At 34.0% G+C, this 18,067-nt stretch overlaps 1 protein-coding gene across 3 annotated transcripts in view; it reads right to left on the bottom strand.

The window, feature by feature from the left end:
• The window catches only part of LOC137920085 (serine/threonine-protein phosphatase 2A 56 kDa regulatory subunit gamma isoform-like), a 75,609-nt gene that overhangs the window by 32,638 nt on the left and 24,904 nt on the right, over positions 1–18,067 (bottom strand). For all 3 annotated transcript variants that reach the window (XM_068763320.1, XM_068763319.1, XM_068763318.1), the window contains one exon: positions 9,900–10,083. In XM_068763320.1, coding sequence (XP_068619421.1) covers positions 9,900–10,083 — 184 coding nt within the window. The remainder of the gene's footprint in view (positions 1–9,899; positions 10,084–18,067) is intronic.

The raw sequence follows: 18,067 nt of genomic DNA, 5'->3' as shown, positions 1-18,067 counted from the left end.
TAAAAACAAAAAATTACTAGGAATTTCAAAAACGTACAACCATTATTCCACGTCCTATGACACTACGCAAACTTTCCTGTGGTAAACATGACCAAAATAGCTTTCGTCACTTGAAGATTGTTCCTACCATTTCCTCCGACTATTTCTTCGCTTTCGTTAAGAATTGACTTTTTTTCAGTTATCATATAGTCGGTTATCAGTTTTTTGACGACTGTAATTTTATTGGACGCTTGCACATTTATGCCCAGTAGCCACGATAAACAAGATCCTAGCTTTTTGTTAACTTCGTCAATTATGTTTCGTTCCAATATGATCGATATTTTCATATGCAGCACAAAAACAGGTTACACAGTATTTATTGCACACAACACAATTACAATTTAACTTATCGAAATAGATACACAAAAGTACTCATTTATAGACACTTTTAACAGGAGAAATTCGTACAAACATTCCTTAATTTTCGGATCGGAATTCCCGTATGTGCTTTGTGTATTTGTCTGTATGTGTTCAAGCGGACTTATGCAGCATGACACCTCCAACGAAACGTCGCTCACTATTTCAAAATAGTACATAGTAGTAATGAAACGAAAAAAACTAAGTTTAGTCAATGGAAACAGTTATTACAATTACCTAGTATTGTAGACGTAATGAAGTTTACTTATATAAACGTTAATATTTTAACTTTTAAATAATTAGTATTCATGCACCCCGAGGAATACGCTTAGCAACGGTTGGGAATCGCTGTTCTCAAAGAGTAAAAGTAAGTACTGTATAAAATATTTTCTTTTACTTCTTATGCTGTGTGTACAATTTTTATAGTATGTTATAGCTCAAAAGCTTCAATAGCACATGTTCGTTTTCCACTTCACTCGGTAAAAGTAATCGATATTATTGAAGGATATTCCAGGTGCAGCGTATTACGTACGATGACCCACATTACAGGATGGAAATTATTGATGAGACTATATATGCTATTTATATTCAATTTGAACATGTAAGATTTGTAAATTTGGCTATTGAAATGTCAACAATCCTTTAACGATATGATACAAATATATGAGTATTCTTACGAAACTGTGATTACACATTTAGTATTACGATATATTCGATTACAATTATAACTCATAATAGTGAATATATATATATCATCATATATCATACATCTAGTGAATATATATATATATATATATATATATATTCACTAGAGTAGTGTCATAAGAAAAATACAGAGCCCAATTTGTTCTAGAATAAAAACGGAACTCCTCCGTAATAAATGTCTGTCTCTCTTGTAAAAGATATTCTTAATAAGTACAAGCATATGTATCTCCTGTTCAGCGGACGATTTAAAGTGGGCAAGCATTTATTATGTATTAATGGGAGACGTGGTAAAAAAACTGCAATATAATGAGGGTGATGAATGCATATATAGTGCTTAACATTGTTCATTATATATTTTTTCTCTTTTTTATTAAATTATTTCACCTATCTACAATCTTTGTACCGCCTAATTCTTTAATTGATAGAAACCGGTCTTAAATCGTACTGAATATATATAATATCAAACCGATACTTTGAAATAATCTCATGTTCACATGTATTTGAAAGATATGTATGTAGGTGTGGTGCTCACACCTCCGTGTGACGAAGGACAATATCCACCCATTAGGCGCGAAGCGTTAACAATCCTAGCAAGTCTCACGGCGAGAGCACATTACGCTGGCAAAATGCACAAAGCTACCATCTAGCAGACACCATTGGCGGCGGCGTGGCGGCGATGTAGCGGAAGGGGAGTCGACAAGGGTGGAAGCGGGGCGGTAAGCCGTGGGGCATGTGCGCCATTTCATTCCAGGGGTGCACACGACCCGGATTGTGCAAATTGAAAGCATTCATTGCGTCTTGCTTTTAACATGGAAATGAGTTTCGAGTTACCTCCAGGCGTTTGCGAACATGTCAGTGTGTCATGAAGATGAAAAACATGTCTCATGAATTTTCAAGTAGATTAGCCAGAGACCGAATGTTTGGGTGCAAAGTAGCTTATTATTGCAAGAGCTTTTGTAAAAAATGTGTTAATACCAGAAGCAAAAACAAATTTTGTATACCTAAGACTCGACCTCTTCGAGTTAATAAAATCTTTCTATGTGCAATATCTAGGCTTTTACAATAGGATAATATTCGCAAAGTTCGTATTGCTTTAAGTTTTTTTTTATTGGACCGCACTGTTGATGCTGTCCAAATGCAATTTACAGATTCGGCGGGATTGAGGTAACAGGACGCAGGGGCGGCTAGCCTAAGACGTCTTTTAAAGTAGTGAAGCTCTAGGACTCCCGGAGGAATTTCAGCTTGGGCCGCTACATACTACTATTCTACCAGATTGGGAGGCCGCCGTGCTTTAAGATCGCTTCGGTGAACGATCCATGACTAGGTACAAGGGCCCCACGAGGAAACCAAGGGCTACCTACCTACCACCGGTTAATAAAACCCGCTGAGCATTCGGACACGTGGACTGCTATTGCCTAGATAATTGGTTAAGTGGTAGTAGTGTACCACTTCTAAAAGCGTTAGCGCTAGGAGAATAAGTGGCGGAAGAAACTAGTAATCTGGTATTATCGGGATTGTTACATCTTGAATAATAGTTAAAGAACGTTTGGATGCTAATGGTAACTATAGTGTAAATGATCTGAACTTTGTACTAGGCTCGCAGGCCTGTGTCCCAGAAATCAGATTGGTAACAATTCAATTATTTTTTATATTACAGTTTTATTAACTTAATTATTTTCTTAGTCATTAAGTATTCTGCTTTGACTTATTTTTCTGCTAGCATCGGTGATTTATTGTCGTGCCATACAGAAGAATTTTCCGAGAGATGAACAAAAATAATAAATAATTAATTTTGTAAATTTTATTTGACATAGTTCTAGAAAGTATATCTTTCATCTTTAAGAATATTTTTACGTAGGTTTCCTAAAGAAGAACTGTGAAATAATTTTAATAAACATTCCTTTCGCCCAGACACACGTTCCGGATTTATTATCCCCTGTTAATCGTATGACTCATTTATCCTAATAAACAGCATGACTCATTACTGTTATAAAAGAGTAACAAAGTAAGTTATTTAAGTTTTTTTGGAATTAGCACAAAAATGTATATAATAAAACCGAATATAATTTATAAATGAAATTATTGTACTTAATAAAAATATATACATAACGTGATTGCTACTGATGTAGTGTTATCAGTGAGGCGATGACTAAGTGTGAAACGCTTCTACTTTAGAGGAAAACAAATAAATACAAGTAATAAGTTGCAGATAAAATATATTAGGAAAATTGTAGCTTAATTGACTAGTAAAATGCATTAAACGACCAGCGTGGAGTACATCATCTATTTTCGTGTCACGGTGTTCGAACTTGAACTCCTCTGAAACGGCTTGACTGATTTTTACCAAATTTAATATGCGTATTCAGTAGGTCTGAGAATCGGCTACTGTCTATTTTCTATACCCCTAAGTGATAAAGGTTGTTCACACTTAAAAAACTTTTTTATTTTTTCAACGAAATTTTTTGTTTTTATTTTTTTATGATACAGCATACAAGAATACATACAACCATAAATTTTCACCCCTCTACGATCAACCCTTATTTTTTATTTGTAAATTAAAATATCAATTTTTTTTTGCAAAACAACGTTTGCGAGATCAGCTATAAAACTATAAATAAGCATTTTAAACAGAGAGCAGTATTTTTTGGATTAAACATTTTACACTTTTGAATAAGGTTATATTAGCGTAGATAATTTGTATATTAAGGTGTTAAAATAATAAAGAGGTTGCCTAATCTACTTTGTAGTATTTGATAATTGGCTACGGTGCAGGTTATTTGATTTTGAATCGAATACTTCACTAGAGAAACGTCCCTCTCATTCAGCCGCAGTGACAATTCCGACAGCAAACACCAAAAGCAATTATCGGTTTTACCGATAGCGTAGTTCGTTGAGTTCTAAACCTTTCATGATATCCGAAACTAATCTTGTTAGAAGAGAACACTTTTTTTTACTACAAATGCTTTCCAAATTGTCATTAAATCATATCAACTATTGCAACTTTAATAAAGTTTTTCAACTTTTAATTATTTACTTTGAACACTCTATACCAAATACAAGCATATATCTATTATATATACGTATTTCAATTCAAAATACATGTAATAGTAAATATTTTTAAGTAAACAAATGTACAGAATTTTTTAAACCAAAAAAGCTCTTGTAATCTTGTAGTAAATAAGTTGCTTAGATAAATGATATTAGATATTAATCACATTAAAAATACGCGTATGTTTTCTGATTGAACAAAAATATTAACGTATGTATATATTTTATTTGTCCACGACAATTTTGCGTGTACTATTCAATTTAGTACAGAGCAGCGTGAGTCTAGTCTAGTGGTTATATATTGTATCTAACAATCGTTGGGTCGGATTGAAATCCCGGTAGGGTCTAAACCACAATCAAGCATCCAATAAACCTGCCATGCACATAGTCTTATGTCAAAAGTCGAAATATGGCAAAACAAACCATAATGTTATACGATACAAATAGTTGATAAATAATCGACAATAAACGTAAAAATAATTGCACAACGTATAAATGAAGATTTTTGCGTGCTCCTCTAGGTTTTATAAGCGTTTTCGTATCACGTAGCACCCGCGGCATGGATTTGCACGGGATGCGGTGTTCGTTCATTAAGCTACTACGGACGTGTCCGTGACAGACGATTGGGGAAGTGAGGGAACTTAAGGTGAAATTCTAGCTGTGACCTCTATTGTATATCGCAATGGCAGCGGTGTTAGAAATATTATCTGAACTGTTTAATTTAACATTTACCCGCAAAAAAATTCGAAGCCAAAATTTAGGAAAGAATAATCGATAAAACATACTATTCTATTAATTATTACGTAGGAGAAAAACATATTTAGGATGAGTAATATGCTGATTTTCACGAGTCCAATATACTATTTATAACATGAGAATTGTAAAATTTGCATTAAAATAGTAACACTAGCCAGTTTCTTGCCGTGTTCTTGTCGATGGAGCCATCATTCCGAACCAAGTAGCAAGATATACCATGTATAAATACATATATAAATATACATTATGCCTTTGTACGTTTCGAAGGTGCTTCGCGAGGCCTATTCGAAAGATTATATATTTAATAATTATTGGAAAGGCAATTACGTATGCATAAAAATATACAGGTTCTGTGTATGTGACTCTTTCTCTGTGCATGTGTGTGTTTACAATTATGTAATAATTACATTTAATCAATGAAAACATAGTTAGTAGAAAGTGTATGTCGTAAGATAAGGTGACCATTTCAAGAGTTCTCGTCGACATGTCATTTAAAAAATCGGTATTTAAACAAACTACCTTTAGATTCAGATTTTATACCTATTTAGTTTATTACTTTTTTAATAGTGGTAATACACTATATACTACTACTACTATTTCTGGGGAACTTGAAAGTAATGTCGTATCTGTCGACATATTTTACAGAAAAACCGATTGATTTGTTAACGCTCCGGCGTTAAAAATTTGTATACTAGATGGCAAAAGGTTGTTGATAAAGAAAGTGAATATATTGTTGATTAGAGATAAAAACTTGTTAAAAATGTAGTCATGTGAATTTAATATAAGAAAGCGGCATTACTTTCCGTTCCCCCTAATACATTGACAAAACTTACAAACGCCTGATTCTCTTCATTATTTCAAAACCTTATGTAATTTTACATAAACACTTACACATAAGCTACACATAAGTTACGATAAGATAGGGTATAGAGCATTATTGTAAAAAAAAAAACAGTCGTAATATTGTAATTTATCGCGTATACTACTTTTAAGCGATAGATGTGTTGGACATAGGTCTGTAGTTCGTATTTTTAAAATAAATGGACTTAGGCTAATCATCCAGTGACTCTGAAGTACTGACACCTCGCCATGCATAATATAAAGCTATCCTTTGCACAAACATTTTAATAAATAAAAATAACCCTTTGGCATGTTAATTGCATCGACTAATAATAAATAATAATAACCAGTTAAACACACTGTAAGTAAAGGATGTTCAATGCGTGTTTATTTTTCACATTTAAACACCGAAATCATATACCTGTAGATTTATATGGGTATCCGAGTCTATTTCGACTGATTTTATTCTATCACGGAAATAAACAAGGGCGTGAATAGTTAATTTCAGTTCCTTATTATTCTACGCCGTCGTCACCTTTACGCTCATGGACACCCAGTGCAAGGTATAGACCTTCCTTTCTTCCCTAAAAGATATCTATGGGAGGATATACCATATCATCACGGATGGTATAAAGGCACGCAGAGGACGCTGCTGCTCATCCTTCGGAAACTTGTGAGCAGTGGCAATCCCATAATATTAATGTACTAAGTGTGAATTATGTTAGTTTGTAAAATGAAATGAAATTGAACCTGGGACCCACGATCGCAAGTGTTTACATTTACTCCTTATTTTCTCTGCAAGTCTTTACTCCTTATTTTATCCTTGTTATATAAAATTACCAACTATTAAAATAAATAAAAATTAAATATTATTTGCTAACTCATGTATCGGGTATTAGATAGAAGCATCTATTTGGTTCACATTATTTCAACAAAGCCTTTGTGAACAGTAACATATTTTTTTAAATTATTGTAATTGTCAACATAATTGATTTTATGCGCAAGAAGTTACGACTAGTCAGTAAAAAATTAAAACATAAAACCGGTGGTAACTAAACTTATGAATATAAATTAACTCTCACGTAAGCCGTTCATTAACACACAGAGCTACTCCGAAGTGAACAGGGGAAAATAAAATTTGAATAAACAATTTCACATTGACCGACTGATTAATCGTTTTAATAATAATTAATCTTTTACAGATATCGAAAGTTTATGTAAATATAACTCTAGCATTACTACTGCATTTGATTAACCAATAAAAGAAATTCATACAGCATTCGTGTAACAAGTGAAATTATCGTGATACGACCTCAAATTAACTGTTATCTATTCCTATTCTACAACAGTTTGTTGTACATAATGCCCTTGACTGGAATTTGAATAATAAATATTAACACTTTTCAATGCCTTTAATAAAAGGAGAGCTCGTAATGTCGGGGGAAAAAAGAGTCGGGCACAAAATTACCTATTTCGGTATTCAGTAATTATTTTACAAGTAAATTTGTACGTGTTTAAAGAAGAATTAAATTTAATTGGAAATTTATTGATACGATTTGTTCTCGTAATAAAATAACAAATGCAAAGCAAAATAGAACAGTCATTTTATTTAAGATGTCTATCTGTGTACATAATTCAGGTAAGTGTGAAAAAATTAGATAAGTAATAGGACTTGCTGATACTAAAACAATTATTGTATGAAAAATAAATAAAATATATCACTGCCCGTTTTATATCTCGGAGACGGCGAGGACCCTTTGGGTTATTATAGTGTTTCATTCTGCAATTCGCAATGACTCTCTTGATTGCGGTATTTGATACATGTTGCTAAATATTTAGCGCAACACCCTTGTTTACGAGCATCGAAGTCAGCACAGTGTGTGCGCTGCAGTGCAATAACAGTTTATGAGCATTATTGTGTTAAAATTTAACCTTTTAAATCTATGGACGCATATACGCTTTTGGCAAAAGTTGCCGTTGTGGACACACAAACGTATGTCTGCATGCGTTTGTGTGGCATCGTGTGGACTGATGGCATATATCTGCATGTAATTCTTTTGATGTGTGTGTGTTGCCGGTTCTTTAATTCATTGTTTACAATATAAAATATTAATACTCAAAAATTAAAAAAAAAACAATGAACCCTTGTAAAAAGATTATCATGATTTATTATTGTTTGCGCCTCAAATAGTTCAATCTAGCACGAAATATTCCATCCCCAGTGTTGACGGTCACAGCTCGTCCCTACCTACCGTTTCGGCTGCGAGTATTTATAGTCTAAAAGGCTTAAGAGCATCATAGCTAATAAGCCGCTAAGTCTAGTAAATAGGCTTTGACCCCGTATCATCTTTTGGTGACCACAATTTGCTGCTGCGCAAAACTTTGCCTTTGAAAACATTAGGTAATATCGTATATTATGAACGCACCATTAACTATCGGGTGAAATTATTTGTATTCAAGTATAGTGTATAATAAAATGCACCAGACACGTTCGTTCAAAAAAAGAGGATGACGTGATCGGTGTGGCCCGCAGACATTTACGATAATATCTACGAAAATAGAACCTTAATGAGTTTTACTCATATACTCCAAATTTAGTGAACCCTTTTCAATACAGTACGAGAAATTGCTTCGCCCGGTAGATAGGAGAAGTTTGCGGAACACAGCGATTTTTTGCCATGACGACGACTTTAAAACATTTGCAAATACATAAAAAAAAAAGTCAAAATATGTGAAATAATTCTTCAGAAAATATGTTTCACACTATTTTTCCAAGTAGGTAAGTTCCGACTAAAGTATTCCCTGAATAGTAATTCGAGGGAAAGCACACGGGCACGCCACTTTGATGCAACGCCTTTTTTTAAATCCAAGTGACAAATACTCTTGACGTCTTTTATGCGAGTGCGACATTTATGACGTAAGCCCGTATTTCATCAGGGCTGCCACTATTAAAAATCCATGACATAAAAACCTAACATCGTCAAATTATTAATATTGATTGATTGTATTACTACTAAGGACAGCTATTAAATATTGTTGAAAATTAATTCAGCTAAAAGAATATAATCAAATATCATAAAATAATATATTAAAATCGTATTTGTCAGTCTAAATTATTAATCAATTAGACTCAATACCTATAATATTGCGTCACCAGAAAGTGTTATTGCCACCAACATTGAAGATAAAGTTCGCTTACAGACATTAAAACACCGATACTCACAAAATAGCAAGAGAGTGTCGGCGAGCCGTTATTGCGGTATTCGTAGAAAATATCGCATACCTTACCTCCGTGCACTACTCACCGCTCTCTGTTATAACGACATCTAACTGATACAAAATGTATTACGAAAATCGGACCACCAGATCCGCATAGATCTCTATGTTACTATAAATTACACCATCGTGAAAAAACCCTTACCGTAGCACACGTACTTACGTATGTGCGACCAGTGAAAAAAGCTGAAAGTTCTTATTTATGACAATAAATCCACCTTGCTTTTTATAAAATAATATTAGACCAAAAATTCAATTATTTAAAAAATAGTATGATGAATCTTGATAGTTGTATGCATATATAATAAAGATCCACGAAATGTCTTAGAACTTTCTTTCTTTAATTTGAAATCTAAAATTTAAAGTATATTTCTAAATAAATCTTATTATGGAATTTAAGGGTTATAACTTGAACGAAATAAGTGCATTTACATGGTTCATATTATAATTTATGTATTAAAAACTGATAATTTAATTGGAAACTAGCAACCTTTCTGGTCGGCTCCTCTCTGCAAACCAGCATTCAGAGTCGATGGTGGCTTACCCCTTATAAGGTGTAAAGCTTTAAAATGGGGAATGTATAGCTTATTTGCTGTCAATTACTATACCCGACATATCAAGAAAAAATGTTTGGATAGCTACATATTAAAATTGATTTTTTTTTGATTATTTTTTGATTATCTGTCCCTGCTGACTTTGTACTGCCAGAAGTTGTAGGTCTGTCTTATTTAAATAAAAAAGTATGTAACATATTTCAGAGCGATCACTAAATTTTTTTGATGAAGAACGAGCCATACTTTCTCCACTTTAAAAAGCTTTTAAGCCATAACCAATCACACTATATAACAAGTTTTTCCTTTATGATTAAAAAGGATTACCTTTAATGGGTGGTAATTTAACAAGCTCCTGGTTGTGATGTTGTACGTTAAAGCGACTGGAGCCATGGCGGCGCGGCTGGCCGTTCCAGCCGGGCGGGCGAGGTCCGTCCACCGTCCTGGGGACTATGGCCGCCGGCGGAGGAGGTCGGGCCGCCAGCGCCGGCAGCGGTTTCTCTGGACGACCCTGAAAAAATAAAGTTCATAAATATATTTTGTCAAATTAGATTTCAATTTACTGACGTGTCTACATTAACAATGTTCGACAGACCTGAGTGATAGACGGGGAGCGGCAGACGATCCTTGCGAGGGCTGAATAATCAGTATTAAACTGTTAACTCGGGTAATCGAAAACGGGTCAGACCGCGGGTGTGCATACAATGTCAATGTTAACAGGACACATATCAATGTCTGGAATAGTTTATAAGAGAACGATTTTAACTGCGTCTTATTGACTTTGTACGTAAGTTTTAAATGCTTCTAACAAATTTCGTTTATTCGTCCTGGCTTTGCATTCGTGCGATATATATTTCATAAATATCCGCAAAAGCTGATAAATGATTATTTCTAAAAATAAAAAAAAAATCTTAATCATTTTATAAGTCGTAATAAAAGAGTTCGTATATATTTTTTTTCGGTATATAATCAATAACATTTTAATATAATAATAACAAAATAAATATTTTTTGTAATCAAAACAACTTTAGTAATACTGTAAAGATTATAATACAAATAATAAATGGATATATGTCCCGAAATGAGATACATTTCTTCAGTGGCGTAGCTAGGGGGTGGCGAGCGGGGCGGCCGCACCAGGCACCACAAGCAGGGGGCGCACCAAAGTTGAAAATAATTTTTTTGAATTTTTTTTTGAATAATGAATAATGAAATGTTAAAAAATTGAAAACCATTATTTAAAGTAAATAACATAAAAAGGATATAGAATTTTACTATTTTTGTGCTAAAAAAGTTGTTAAATAATATGAACATTAAAAAAAACGGTTACAAATTATAATATACACAGTGTTTAAGCCTTTCATTCGCAAAACACAAAGTGTTTTTTAAAAGGGCCCTAAATGACAAAATAATAAATTATTACACTATTGCAAGATTATTTAATGATAAAATAGATTAAATAATCTTGCAATAATGTCAATAGAACAGGAATTAGTCGACACTATTCATTTTGAAAATGTGATTAATGACTTTGCAGGCCAAAAAGCGAGGAATGTTCGTTTTTTAAAAAAATAAATTTTATTAAGGTCTAATGTTATTTTATATATATATTTATTATTTTGAACCAAAAAAAAATATTAACTACATTCTGTTCTGAATTTTGAAATTATTTAGACTCTTTGGGGGGAGGGGGGGGGGGCACCAAGAAAACACGAAAAGGTGCACCTGAATAACAGAGTTCTATTTGTGCAAACATTTTCTAAGGAGCGCATTGGTCTTATCGCACAAGATTACTCGGTGGAGTGGACCGAATTCAATGAAGATGGAAATGATAAAACGAAAACGAGATGAATATTAAGATTTGAAATATTTTAGATAAAACTGCACTTTCAGCACGTTTCATACGGAATCCATTTGTTTATCTACAACTCTTATACAATCTACTGGCTATGTAAATTACTTACGTCTTGCGTTATTATAATATAAGCGGTCTTGGGGTGTATGAATTGAATTTAAATTGATTTGTAGATTTAACATTTATCAATGTTCTGAGAAACCAAATGTGACAGGCATTGATTAAAAAATATTAATACCTTCGATGCTTCTCTCTTTGGCAAATACAGATAGATCATTAACATTTATTACTCAATTTTTAAGTTGAAAATTAATATTAATTGCGAGACCGGTCATCTTAGCGATCATTAAGTGAGGTGTGTGCCTTGCAGTGAGCGCCTATCGGCTGACATCATACCAGTCTGGAGATTCTTAAGAGAATTCCTATCCGTATTTACATGTATGAATTAAATTTTAATTTAGCAACATTAAGTTTAGATTTTTGAAACAAAACAATGCACCGAAACGTATTTAAACAACGCTCCAAAGAACTATGTTTTGTTAATAAAATATATCAAAATTTTAGATATCAAAAACACACATGACGCTGTGACACAGTACAGAAATGGCTCGGTTAGTTTTACGTGACGCGTGTCGCACAGTTGCGACCCTGTTTCCCCGTTCCTATTTACTTTTCATAAAATATTCGAAGCGGTTTTATTCCACTTTCATATAAAAATGAATTCCGCGAGACCGTTTCTTCTAAATCCGAGTGCTGTGTTAGCTTCTATTTTAAATAGTGAATAGGTATTCGTAAACTTGCCCCTCGGTACTTGAAAAGAGTTCTTGAGCTGTGAAAGTATTTTTACAACGCAAGCTCCACTCAGCAAGGGTTAATTAAAAAAGTTTTTCTACTTTATTATAAATACATATAGTACTGCGGCATAAAGCTAACAAACTAATTTCAGCATCGTTTCGACTGGACTTTCTCAATCACTTCAAATTTTTAATTACACAAACTTCAATTAATCGATAAATTCATTTTACAAACACTATATATATGAACTAAACCCAGATTACGTTTAATTAAACCTTTTATGGACCCTATTCTTTGCAGTTTAAACTCAGTTGGAGTATCATATATACAAATTACTTCGTTATCACTTTTTGTTTACATTCATATGCTTCAATAATTTTTAAATAAAACCTTCGTAATTATTGCTCCTGTAGCGCATTATTTGTAAAAACTGCATCATAACAATTTAGCGCGATGTCTGTGCAAGTACAGACATTGCGTAATTCGTTTCAGGCCAACTAATACAATTCTTAAGCATTGCTTCATTTACATTTTGTAAAAGTATATCTGTACAAATTTTTATGTCTATTGGAATAAACACCTACTTTCTTACTGTAAGGTATGATAAACACAAGTCGTTATAACCTATGTCATAAACCTGTGGGTACCGAGTTACTTCGATCAAACATAAACATCGATAATAAACATGTTACTTATCTAGATATAATGATTGTTATCAATCAAAGTCGATATATTTTCAGGCGGCGCGTATTACATTTCCAAAACCTATGGGAAAAAGGAATAAATTTCAGTAATAATGCGTAAAGGTCTAAAATAGGCTTTAACTAGTTTCTTAGCTCTAAAATCGGTATATGAAAACTACCTGTTACGTGAACAAGTACGTGAGACCGGTGAAGAAGTTTGTTTGCATCCTTATAAATATTTAGATATACGCGCTACCGTAATTTGAATAGTATTATATCACAGATAAGGGTTCCACGAGATCTGTGTAATGTTAACACGTTTCACTTTAAACTGAACGTAGTTTAACCAAAATTTCTATCAAAGCCTAATTGCCGTGTTAGAGATAATAGGGCATCTGTAAATATCTTTATGTAAGTGATATTTGTTGTCATCTGAGATTACTGTTAATATGGACCGTCAACATAAGCCTTTCCCGTAGTTTTCCAATACGACTGGTAGCAAGCGGCCTGCAATCAGTTTTGTCTGACAACATTTATGCCATCCGTCCATCTTGATAGGTGTCCGTGTCCCAGCGGCCCGCCCACTGCCAATTCAACTTATCAACCTACTGGGTTATGCCGGTCACTTTTGTTCGTTTGTTGATCTCACGCCTGATACGATCTTGTAGAGAAATCCCGAACTGGCTTTCTCCATGGCTCATTAAGCGACTGTGAACTTGCCAATGATGCCCGAACTGAGAGATCACGTGTTAGTGCTGCAAGTCATCTTTGTAACACATATTAGCCATAAACCTTCATCCTGAGAGACACCGAGGGTTATTGGATGGGAATTGTCTTACTACTCCTTAATTATTTTTTAGTGTGGTGGACGTAAGAACATGATAATAAATGACTATATTGGTTTTAGATCAATGGCCTGTCAATTCTAATTTACAGTACCGGTATCTCATAGCGTGTCAATTCCGAAACCCGTTTGCCCCTTAAGCGCTTTATTACTTCCGTCAATAAACCAATTAACGAACCCCGTGGGAGCAATAAAGTCTACCGCCCGGCCCCCGGTTTGATATTAACACGTGAGATGCATGACGTCACTGCCATCCACGTAATTATCATCAGTGGTATTAAATACTTTATGAGATATGAATAAGTTATTGACTAATATGACTATTGCCTGAAGACGAATATCTGGTGAAATCGGTATATATTGATGGTCGCCTATGATGGGCCTTAAAAAAAGCACAAAATCACACAGAGGGCAATGGAGAAAATGATGCGAATCTGGAATGAAGAGATAAACAGAAGAACCGAGGTCACCGACGTAGCTCGAAGAATTGTTCCACGACAATGGCAGTGGGCGGGGCACGTTGCCGATGGCTGAAGAGACGGACCTACGCCATAGTTAAGGTCGCGGAAAATCGCTGGATGTGAGCAGCGCATGACCGGTTGTCGTGGCGAACTTTGTGGGAGGCCTATGCCTTACTGCTCGCTGGTCGCCGGTCTGTCAGTTGATATAATGATGATTATGATGATCAAATCAGATTAAATGTAAGGCGGGACACACTGATACTAAGTAATAAAAAAGTCTATGGCGTATAGTGGTTGAACAAAGATGCTGAATAATAAATTGTTGTATTTATGGGAAAATTGTGAATTGTGAACTCGTACAGTGCAGTTTAGTTTCCAACACTTAATATTGTTAGGAGGTTTGCCTGCAAACTGTGTGCGCGGGGTGCAATTGTTTGCGTCGCCACTTTTCTCGTGCAATATAAATCAGATCTCCGGACAGTGCTCGTATGAGAAGTTATTGTAAACAAAGACATATTTCAACAACATAAATGATACAAATATCGAATTATAATTACAACAGCATTACAAGACAGCCTTACGTAAATTATTATATAAATATTTTTTACTGGTTAAATAAATTTGTACATAAATAATATGTGAGAGTTGTAGCGGGCCATCAAGTTAATATATACAACAACGTCAACTGTTTCTGTCAAACACTAATTAGCAAATAAATTTTGTAGCTGTGATTTTAATATAATCTTGTCTTTCGAGATTTCATATTTTAGACTTTGGCATTAATTTTCGTAAAACCTAAAGGCATGTCACCATCAATTGAACCAACCACGCACGTCTCGCTATTAAAAAAAAAATGTATATACGCAACAAATGCCTAAAACACTATAAACTGTTGGCGACTGTTCCACCGGATTCATGTGAAAATATCTTACAACATCCTTTATATGTTTATGATGGAAAAGTAAACAATATTTTTAAAGAATTCATACTCTAATTTTTTTTGTTACAGTGCTGTTAAAAATTAATCATTTATAAAGGCAATATTATTTAAAATCGCCGATGATATAATTGTATTATTGTTACTTGTTGTTGTTTTATTTGTTTATGTCGTCGTATTTACCTAAAAAGTTCGAGAAGAAATATGCGGAAGAATCCATTGTACAATCATTTGCTATAGGATAATAAAAGAAAACCTCCTGCCGTATAGAAATTGCTATACATTTCTGATATTTACCAAAAAATTCAAAAATTAGGCAAAAACCGATGCACAAATGTATTCAAGCATGTGTATTTATTTTCTCTTGAACAAAATGTACCATATTTTGTACATCCCCGCAAATCCACTGCACAAAAAGCGTATTCTGTACGTCAATCGTCGACGTCCGCCCACGGTTGCTTGTGTAACGACTGCAAATACACTGCAGTCAGACTCTTTTGTTTCGATAAACCAAATAACCACATACACCACCAAATGACGTAATTGGGAGTGACGTAGGTATTTCGGATTAGATTCGAAAACGCGTAATCTATACATGTTACATCCTTAATTATCGTAATCCGTTACGGCTCGTGCCTGCATATAAATCGTTTTCGAAACTCTGCGATCCTTGGGCTAATCGGTTTGACTTCACATTTGAGATTTGATCGCAAACTTCTTTAAGAAACGTGTGAAATTAAATCTTTTGTCTGTATTATTAAAACTTAACAGAGAAAATCTTAGCGTTTTTAACGATTTGTGATTTGTGGTTTAAAGCTGAGTAAGTAGTAATCACCATTACCGCAGGTTTATTTAAAGATGTATTTAGACACAAATTCATATATTTCATTTTCTCCTCTACCTCGTTTTGTAACACCGGTCGGTCGTTGTCGTACTAACGTCGGAAAGCACTCTAGCATCCATCTCTGACAGCTATATATCCAACTGTTTATGAATATAAACAGTCTAGATATTTACCAAGATCCCTTATTATCGTTCTTTTTTTTTTAGAAATGTTGATGTCGTATGACATTCTTATAATAATAATAATAAATAAAGATAACCAATTTATTTAGTTATTAGTGTAAGACGTCCACTTCATTAGCATAGGTTATCAGAAGACCCTAAATGCAGAAGGCTTCGAACCGGTCCTTTTAAAAATATATAGGGAAAACATATGTTCAGCAATAGATTGATCTCAATTTTTAATGCTTTTTAAACATAACGCATGTTGCGGTTGCCTGTTATTCTTATTGCAACTTCTAGTTAATATTTTAACTATTTTATATTTGTATGTAATATTAAAAAAAAATCTACTGGTAATCCAGAAAAAATAAACTAATATAGCTAATATAGCATATTTTAGAGATAACTTTATACAGGATGATTGTAAATAGGTGTAACAACGTTAGCACTTTAAACTAGCACTTGCGGACGTATGAGCTTTATCTTCACTACCACAAAGCTTTTAAATCTATTTCCAATCATTCTGTATATACTATTCACGAAGTACATGACAAGTTTAACTTTTATTACGCAATTTATTAAATTCAAACAATTTTCCGCGCGAAGGAGCCACGTGGACTCATTAAGCGACTCTTCCGACATTGACATTTAAGCCGCGTTGGTATTTAAACGAGCCATCCATCCTCTGCTCCCTATTTCCATCTAACGGCGCATTAAAATTTGTCGCAGCAATTGCATGTTTAACGCATTCGAGATTACCAAGCCGGATATTAATATGCAAGATAGTTTGAGCGGTGCGATTACGGTCGGATTGCTTTTTAATTTTTCATATGGCGAATACTCTTTCGTTTTTGTAGACAAAATAAAATGAGTCTTGAGTGAAAGCTATATTAATAACAAGTTTTTATTTTAGAACCAAAATCTTGAGATTTTTAAGTGGGCGGTGGTAAGTCAAATGTTAAGACAACAAAAATACAAGACAATGATATAATAATTAGAGGCATCTTTAAAGGTAACTTCCAAAGTATAGAAATCAATTTGGTAAAAAAAATGAAGTGATAATTACTCTATTTTATTGAACTACCATTGTAACTACGAGAAGAAATTTTTTATTTCTTTTCTTACCATAATGAACCTTTAAAAATTAACCTTAAAAAAAATAATTTAACCTTATTAATTTGGTTTCGAGGCATTTTGTTTAAAGAGCCGTTGAAAAATTTTTCTTGTTCATGGACATTCGGTAACCTACATATAAAAAACACATAAAAAAAGGTACATACATGTGAAAAGATTAAGTATTTTGATAATCATTTAATAACGGCATAATATTAGAAGGCAATTAGCGAAATATTCACGCGCAAACACGTGACATCTTATTGAAAATAGGTCGACGGCAAACATTAACGTAAATTCAAAAACGTGCACCGGGCATAACGGTAGAAATGGGTCAACAAACTGAAGTGTGAAATTAAAAACGGTGTCGGTGTGACGCGGACGGCGACTAGATTGGTGAATAGGACGAGAGTAAAAGCAAAACGATGCACCGCGCACGGCCCACGGCTAGCTAGACTAGCTAGACGGATCCGACTGAATATACTGTCAACGATTCAAATCTTAATTAGTTAAGCTTTTAAGCAACTTATCTACAAAAATAAATTATGTATAACACAATAATTTTTTATGTCATCATCATATTATCCTGTAGACGTCCATTGCAAGGCATAGGCGTCCTCCAAAGATTGCCACAATGACCGGTTTTCCGTTTCTCGCATCCAGCGATTTCCTGCGACTTTGACTATATCGTCGGTCCACTTAGTAGAGGACCTAGTCACGCCGCATATACTGGCTGGTGTTCACCAATTGACAACTTTTGGCCCCCACGGGCGTTGGTTGCACGAGCTTAATGCCACTTCAG

Source organism: Battus philenor, unplaced genomic scaffold (genome assembly GCF_028537555.1).
Source record: "Battus philenor isolate CCGP_79_NKW_IND1 unplaced genomic scaffold, ilBatPhil1.0.hap1 SCAF_17, whole genome shotgun sequence".
NCBI lineage: Eukaryota > Metazoa > Arthropoda > Insecta > Lepidoptera > Papilionidae > Battus > Battus philenor.
This window is presented reverse-complemented; position numbering and strand designations above follow the sequence as displayed.